We start from the raw sequence: 9,179 nt of genomic DNA on the forward strand, positions 1-9,179 counted from the left end.
GATGAATTTTAATAATAATAATAATAATAATTAAATATTTGTTCAACTTTTAGATCACCTAGCTACCACAAATGCTGACTTGTGAATTCTACTTGGCAACTGATCATGTGGCATTTCATGGTATTTTTTCTAAGATTTTTGGTAAACTTTTTTATTTTATTTTGCTCTTCGTTTTTGCAATTTTTGGTAACCAATATCAACATATCAATTTATGTGCATAACATAATTATAAAAATCGTTGGTTAGACTTCGACACACTAAGAAAAGAGAGCTATTTTAATATTTTTTTTAACAGTTATAATTAAGTATAAAAATTAATATATATTTTTGATAAATATCATATCATAAATATCAAATTCTTTATATTTTTTTGATGAATAATTTGACTGTGAAAAATTACTCCTTAATTTTGACACTCATTTATTTTCAACTTACTCTACTATTCTTCTTCTTCGTTGAGCTCCATCAATTTTAGCATTACACTGCTCTCAGTTTGAAATTATATTACTCATTACTCATCTTCAAAATCTCAGTTTATTCTTCAGTTTCAAGATCTCATCTCATTCTTTGTTAAAAATTTTTATTAAGATTTTTTATAGTCAATAAGTGTCAAAATTAATAGTATTTTTTACGGTTAATAAGTATCATAGAAAATATATTCTCTAATTTTTTTAACAAATTATTTTTTACGGCCAATATTTATCAAAATAAGATTTAAGTTTTTTTTTACAATTACTTATGTTTAATACGCCGGTACGTACGGACAATAAAGTCAAAATTTAGAATCGTTCTTTAGATGGAGTGGTACGTTTAGATTAATACTAATTAATTACTAATAAAACCAATTGGATTTTTCTAAAGTTTTGGGGAATGGGATGAAAGCCTTGCACGTTTAATTTCATTGTTCAATCAATTGATTTATTTAAAAGAAATAATATTTGTACAATTTTTTGTGAATATTTAATTCACGTGTACACTTATTTTTTTACTTTTAATTAATTATTTTAAATATTAACAATAAAAATATATAAAAAGTGTACACAAAAATAACACATATAATATTCTTCTTCTCATATATTTAACTCTTATCTCACACTATGCTTTTAGACTTTGATAATATCTTGAATGTTCTTCTAACAAATTAAAATTTACATTTGGTTGGATAATTCAAAGGTTAGTTACCTTGTATTTCAACTAATAATGAAAAACACCATTGTCAAGTTGGTTTAGAATTGTGAGGTACCGCTGGATTAATTCGTGATTTTTAGATATTAGAGAAAATATAACAAAAAAAGACGAAAAATATTCTGTAAAATGTTTATGTGAATTTCGTTGATTTCCAATTTGATTTTTTGTTCTGCTGTAATGGTCTTGAAAAACATGGAATACGATGAATTAAATTAGGGAGGATGCTCCTATAAAGATGCGTAAAATGTTTTTTTATAAAGATATTTATGTGTCACATTATTATTGGAGAACGGGTTATTTTTGAATTTTTTAACAAATTAGAATAAAATCGAATTTTTTATAACAATAACAATAAATTCAATTGTTATCAGATCTAGTCGAACCGATCAATTTTGAATCGTGATTTTTTTTTTAAATTAAAATCAGGGATATATTTGTTTTTTTTATCAAAAATTTAAACATAATTCGGTTTAGATTGTATAAATCGATCGGATTAAATTAGGTCTAATAATTATAATGCGGACAATTGGGTTTATTATTGTTGTTATAATAAATTGATTTTGTTCTAATTTATTAAAAAATAAATTATTAACCGATTTAATAAAAATATCCAATAACATCATGACACATGTAAACGTCTTTAAAAAAATACATTTTAAGTGTCTTTATCGAAGTGGTCTCCTTAAACTAATATAGCTTATTTTATTTCAATTGCTTCGCTGGTCAAATAATTAAATTAAGAAGCTATATATATATGTCGTTTAATAATTATTTGAAATTCAAAGGTTTACATATGGTGCGTATTAATTATCAAACCTTTATTTGATTTTCTTTGAGTTATTTTTTAATAGTGATCGGAGTGTATGTCTTCTCAATTTTGTTCTAAACGGGATTCATATATAAATTAAATAATTATCCTAATTAAACCAAACATATTAACAAATTAAATAAAATGTAACAAGTATTATATTGGTTCATAAACAATTCTAGAAAATTGAAAATTGTGATGAACAAAAGTTTCTTCCATTTAGCCAAAACAAACGCTTATCTCATGTTTGAAAAATGAGAACCTCCTTATTATTAATTAATTAATCCAACTTTCTTACTTAATTTTCACAACTTGTACATGTAGCACCCTATAAATATGAGATAGCTACATCTTGATCATTGCCACATAACAACATCATCAAAAGGAGAAAAAAAAATTGTTGTTCAAATGGAAAAGTTTTCAGCCAAGGTTTTCATTTGCAGTTTATTTGCAGCATTTGTTTTGCTATCTTCCCCAGCAAGGTCCCAAGAAGTTGGTAAGTACTTAATTATTATATTAATTAACATGCATGCATATATTAATTGATTAATTGTGAGTTCAAGATTTATATATACATATATATGTTCAGTTTTTTTTAATGATTTTTTCTTCTCTTAATTAAAGTGTGTTTGGTTTACGATTTTAGCCTTTATATTATTTTCAATATTTTTGTTTTTAGAATTTTGTAAAAAAAATATTTTTTTACAATGTTTTCCTTTTTACAAAATATTAAAAAAATAAAAATATAAACAAAACGTATGCTTATTTTTCATGACCTAGTGGTAGGATATGATATATATTTGATGTGTTTAAATAGTGCTAATTTGTTTTTATCTATTTAACTAATAATTAATTACAGAGGATGAGAGCGAGTTTAATTACGACGATGAAGATAGTGATAGAGGACCATCTCATTGGGGAGACATAAAAGCAGAATGGAGGATGTGCAAAACTGGAAGAATGCAATCACCAATTGATTTGAATTATAGAAGCCTTCAACTGGCTAGAATAGGACCCTTTAATTTGAACTACTATTCCTCCAATGCTATCCTTAAGAATAGGGGTCATGATATTGAGGTAAGCTAATTAATTATGTTAATTATTTTTTTCTTAATATTTGGTTCCGAAGATGCATCTTTTTTTTTTATATACCAAAAATATGAAGATTCAAATTTGCGACCTCTTAAGTAGGGGTGGCAATGGGTAGGGGTAGGGTAGGGTTTGGATCCAACTCTAACCCTACTTGTGGGTTGAGAATTTTTTAACCCTAACCTTACTCGCTCTTAACCTGCGGGTATCCGATCCTACCGCGAGTTATAAAAAAGATACAATTTTATTATATAACTTTATGATAATTTAAAATATAACTAATTTTTATGTAAAAAAGAATATTGAATTATCAATTAATGATTTTCTTTTAGTGGTTAAGAATATTTTACATTTAGTGAGAGGTATTTAATTTAATATCCACTGAAAACATATTTTTATATAAATATATAATATATACATATATATAGAGTGCGGGTTGGTCGGATAGGGTTGAGCCTCAACCCGCACCCTACCCAACCCGCACGAAAACTCTACCCGCACCCAACCCTACCCGCTGCAGATCGGGTTGGCAACCCTACCCGACCGGATGGGGTCGGATTTGGTACCCGTGGGTAGGGTACATATTGCTACCCCTACTCTTAAGTGAGTACGAGGAAATTATGCCATTTAAGTTATAACTCATTGACGGTTCAGAAGATGCATCTTGAAATAAACAATTTTAGTTGATTAAATAATTTATTTACTTATCCACTTAAATAAACTTAAATAAGTATTGAAAATTTAAATAATATATTTTGTATTTATAATAATTTATTAACTAATAATAAACTCTTAAAGTTTAAACTCAGAACTAAAACAAATAAAATAAAATATGATAAATAATCTAATTAACAATATATAAAAATGGACTCTCTTAAATTTTTGTTTTTCAACTAATTGGTTGTTTTATTTGTTTGACTAGTTGGAGATTCTTGATCCAACAAGCTCTCTACAAATCAATGGAAGTCGTTATATCCTTAAACAATTACATTGGCACAGTCCGTCTGAACACATCATTGATGGACGAAGGTACATACATACATACATACATACATACATACATACATACATACATACATATAGAGATGTCAAATGGGCTAGTTCGGTCCATTTAGGTCCGGCCCGTTAAGCTCGTGGGTTAAATGGGCTGGACCGTTTATGCCCGCTTTATTCGCGAGCCATAATTTTTTAACCCAGACCGTTTATGGTCAGTCCGTGGGTTAAACGGGTCAGTCCGTTTATTTTTTTATTTTATTTTTTAAAAAATATTTTGACAAAAAATATTACTTTTAAGTCAAAAATCTTTAAAAAATAATATTTTTTTAGTTGATGAGTCAAATTTTTGGATCGGATTGAAGAAAATATAGACTAAAAGTGCTATTTTTTAAAAAAATGTAAAAAAAAATTAAACGGCACCCGTTTAACCCGTCATTTTTTTCGTGTTAATCGAATTCAGTCCGTTTAACCCGAAATTTAAACGGGCTTAATTTTAGAAGCAAAGTCCATCCATTTAAATGGATAAATGGGCTAACCCGATGAGTTTGACCAATTTTAACGGCCCTACATACAGTCATACATACCTGTTTATTATAGTTTACTATTATATTTAATTAATTTATACTTTCGTGATTGACAAATAAATTACATGTTTATATAATTCCATTATTATTTCATATATTTAACTTCTTATCGATGAGTTCATCAATTATCTGAATTGCAATATCTATATATATAATTATTTCAGACTGGATCTAGAGGTACACCTGGTGCATCAAACTCCCACAACTAATCAAATAGCAGTGATTGGAATACTTTACAGGATTGGATTAAGATCAGACCCATTACTGTCATTGGTACAAAAATTTATTAATCTTTGCATTGATTAAATTTATCTGTCTGCTTGTATTACATAAAATTTAATTTTAATGCATATTGTTAAAAACAAGAGACTAAATTAAAAAAAATATTTTTGTATATTGTTCAGTCTACTCAAAAATATAATGTATAAGGGGTATATATAAGTGTTAGAAGAATCAAAGTAATAAAAGCATAAAATCCTACAATTAATATACAGATATACTATATAAATATAAACGATACTAACTAATTTAAAATGATTCTAACGATTCTCTAACACATATAATACGGTCATCTAAAAATGAGTTATTTTTATTAATATAACATTACACGAGTTATTGTTTTGTGTAAAACCCTTTTAATTACTGAAATTCTTTTTATACATTATACCTTGAAATTCTAATAAATTATTGTAATTAATAATTTTGTAGCTAGAGGGGGATTTGAAGGCACTTTCTGGGTCAAGTGTTGGAGCCAATAGATCAGTGAGTGTATTTGATCCAAGAGAGGTTGACATGGACTCAAACTTGTATTACAGATACATGGGTTCGTTGACTACTCCTCCTTGTACCGAGAATGTTACTTGGACCGTCCTCACACGGGTAATTCGAATTTCCAACTTATTACTACAACTTTGTTTTATGGTGAAAATTCAAGTGAAGTCGACTTTATGTGAAGTTGATATTTGAGAGTCGTTGGATCATTTCATGTCAGGATATTCTAAAATTATTATATTAGTTTTAATGGATATATTGTTTAAATAGTGTTCATAATTATTCATCTGAAAATATCTTTATGTTAAGATATATAATAGTATGTTAAGTAATTTAGTAAATTTATTAATTTAGTAAAATATATTAAGTTTTTGAACAATTTTTAACTCTGATTTTTATATGAATATTTTTATGTCACTAGTCACTTTTGTGTACATAATAGAAAATTAACTAATGAATGTCTAATTGTTCAGATTAAAAGCGTTAGAAGAGAACAAATCAATTTGTTTCGAGATGCTGTTCATGATGTAAGTTTTCAGCTCTTAAAATAATAATATAATAATTAATATTAAAAATTATATATATACCAAAATTTATTTATTAAATCAATCACCAATATATATTTTATATGAATAATTGATTTAATAGTTGATTTTTAGTATATAAATATATATGTATATATATATATATTACAACTAAATCAATATATGCTCATAAATTCAATCCAAAAATTCTTTTAAGAAATAGAATAATAATTGGAATAATGTTTGAAATTTGGACATATATGTTGCAGGATTCAGATGGCAACGCGAGACCAATACAACCAAGCTCAATGGCAGTGCAGTTCAATGTAGACTTTAGTGATTAATTAAATATCGTGACACTCTTTTCCATTTTTTTTAAGTATTATTATTATTGTTATCAGTGTATTCTATATTCTAAATTTGACAGGATATTAAGTTTGAATGTATGTCAAACTTCATCAGATATTTATAAGTGTTTTATAAGGATTGCTTAGAGATGAAGAAATCCACAAATTGCAAAAACTGCCAGAGTTAGTTAAGAGCTTCTAACTACTTTTTAACAGAATCTTGATTTGCAAAGTTATCATCTGCCTTAATAATATCAATATTACCGTTAATCTAAATTACTATATATATTATAACTATAGCTAGGAAATTAAATGTGATTAAATAATTGTTCAACTTTTGGATCACCTACCACAATGCAGTTTAACAATATATGATTGCGACATGTTTGCTATATATGTCTATATTTATATAATTATTTTGTTCACGTAACTATCTTAAAAAAATCCAATATATATAATTTGAGAGGATTTAGGCGTATACATTATGAATTCAATTATGTACAATGTGAAAAATAAAATAATTAATTGTATCCGTCCTCATAAAGACAAAATGAAATTAAAGAAATATTTAACTTTTTCATGAGTTCACTAATTAATAACTTTGGAACTAAGGCATGGAGTTGAAGGTTTCATCACAACAAGAAGAGATTCAACATCATGAGGAGGAACATCACGTGCCAAGCGCGTGACAATTGGAAAACCTTTATATTCTCACACTGGACAATGATTTGCTTAATTGATAAACAAATTAAAGGGAATGAATTGAAGGGTAACGTCGATACTAATTTTTTGGATGTTATTGTTTAAGATATAATTAGTGATGTGTTTTTTTTATTAATTTAAGTTTTTAAAATAAATAATTTATGTGTTTTGAGGGTTACTTAAAATGCTGATTTGGGTCTGAACGTGAGGTCCAGATTTTTTTAGTGGCGGCGACTGACTTATTGGTGTCGAGGTGTCGCCTGTCCGAGTTTCTCGTGAGGAAGTGGGGGGTGGTACCTGTAAGAGACTCCGATACTTAAGTTAGCAAGGGCTTTAAACATGTTTTTAATAGAATAGAACGTGAGTTATACTTGGAGGTGCCAGTGTATTTATAGTAGAGTTTGATGACCTCCCTGGTGGTGGTAGTTCTATCTTATCTTATATTTTAGGAGTTTGTTGAGACCTTATTTTCTAGATGAGATAGAGATAGTAAGAGAGATTTGGAAAAGTAGTTAATTATTTAGATAACTATAAGCCGGTCCCTTTCGTCGTGTCCGACCTCTCAAAGAGGTCGGGTATCTAATAGAGGCCATCCTTTGAGGTGGGTCTTGTGTCTTTATTGGGCCTGATTTTATAATTTGGGCCAATATGAACAGTGCCCCTACTTGAGTCATGATCTTTATATAGGTTGGATTCAAGCATTCGGTGGCTTCTGCTTAGACATCGGGTGCTTTTTTTTATAGAGGTCGGGATTTTGACCTGTTTGAAAATTTAAACGTTTGTTCTTTGCAACCCTTATAAATAGTGCTCAAATCGCTCTTTTGTTTTTCGAAAAAACCTTTTTGTCTTTAAAATAGAGCTAGGTCTTTTCAGATGTTGAGTTTCCTTTCATAGGTCCGACTTCGACTAATCGGCCTTTATCAAGTTATTTTTACGACTCGTTTTTTATCCGATCTCATTGAGATCGCTTCATACAAGTTGTTTATATAACTTCTTACATTAACTTGTACCTCATCGCTCATCTTGCCGACCGAGTTTAGGTCGGACAATAATTTTTTACGTTTTGTCGAGCTTAAGTTAATGTGTCTTAAGTAGGAAACTTTTGAAAAAATATGAATTAAAGAAATAGAAATTTTTATTAGTAAAATAAAAAATTCCTTTATGGAAATCTGCGTGCAAGGGGATTGAGTGTCCCTAATCCCCGTGTTGGTGCCTCATTAAAAACCTTGAGATCGGAAAAAAAGAGTGCACCTCTGCACGAGGTTCGCTGCTTAGCTGTAGTACCTTCTTAGGTTACATGCGTGCCAGGACTTTGGAAGCTCTCGTCCTTAGAGGTCGGACACTTTGTAGTAACTTTTACCTAAAACCTCTACTATTTTGTAGGATCCTTTCCAATTAACAGCCAGCTTCCTTTCTCCTTTTTTTTTTTGACGATGGTGATGAATATGCAGCTTTCCATCTACCATGGTTGGTGTCTACAAGTGCATTATCCTCGTCTCTGTCCTGGTATATTTAATCCAATTTAACTATAGAAGCAGAATCATCATCCCTATTTGATATCCTCTGCCTATTGCTAGAAGTTTTTACGGAGTTTCTGGTATCCATAGAAACTGTATTATAGCCTCTTTTTAATATGTTTGCATACTATTCATGTTGGGTGGTTGTCTGACTATTTTGTTGATCATTCGCTATTATCAAAGGTTGAGCTCCAGGACCCCGACAACGGCGTCAATATTCCGAGGGTTACCTGAAATGATGATTTGGGCCTGAACGTGAGATCCAGACTCCTTTAGTAGTAGGGACCGACTTGTTGGTGCCGAAGTGCCGCCTGTTCGAGTTCCTCGTGAGGAGGTGGGGGGTGGTACCTGCAAGAGACTCCAATACTTAAATTAGCAAGGGTTTTAAGCAGGTTTTTAGTGGAATAGAACGTGAGTTATACTTGGGGGTGCCAGTATATTTATGGTAGAGTTTGATGACCTCCCTGATGCCGGTAGTTCTATCTTATCTTATATCTTAGGAGTTTGTTGAGATCTTATCTTCTAGATGAGATAGAGATAGTATGAGAGATTTGAGGAGGCAGTTACTTATTTAGATAAGTACAAGCCCGTCCATTTTATCATGTCTGACCTCTCAAAGAGATCGGATATCCAGTAGACACCATCCTTTAAGG

General features: G+C 29.5%; 1 protein-coding gene across 1 annotated transcript; it reads left to right on the plus strand.

Moving 5' to 3' along the window:
- LOC107634118 (alpha carbonic anhydrase 7) lies at positions 2,341-6,509 on the plus strand. Its single transcript, XM_016337692.2, has 7 exons — positions 2,341-2,492; positions 2,856-3,073; positions 4,008-4,114; positions 4,830-4,938; positions 5,374-5,544; positions 5,910-5,963; positions 6,230-6,509. The coding sequence occupies exons 1-7, from the start codon at positions 2,405-2,407 to the stop codon at positions 6,302-6,304; spliced, it is 822 nt and encodes a 273-aa protein (XP_016193178.1). The 5' UTR covers positions 2,341-2,404; the 3' UTR covers positions 6,305-6,509.

The sequence above is a fragment of the Arachis ipaensis genome, chromosome B03, assembly GCF_000816755.2.
Source record: "Arachis ipaensis cultivar K30076 chromosome B03, Araip1.1, whole genome shotgun sequence".
Taxonomy (NCBI): domain Eukaryota; kingdom Viridiplantae; phylum Streptophyta; class Magnoliopsida; order Fabales; family Fabaceae; genus Arachis; species Arachis ipaensis.

Coding starts and splice junctions, on each gene's coding strand:
- LOC107634118 (XM_016337692.2), top strand. CDS start 2,405: ATGGAAAAGTTTTCAGCCAAGGTTTTCATTTGCAGTTTATTTGCAGCA. Junction 2,493..2,855: donor AGCAAGGTCCCAAGAAGTTG/GTAAGTACTTAA, acceptor AATTAATTACAG/AGGATGAGAGCGAGTTTAAT. Junction 5,545..5,909: donor CTTGGACCGTCCTCACACGG/GTAATTCGAATT, acceptor CTAATTGTTCAG/ATTAAAAGCGTTAGAAGAGA.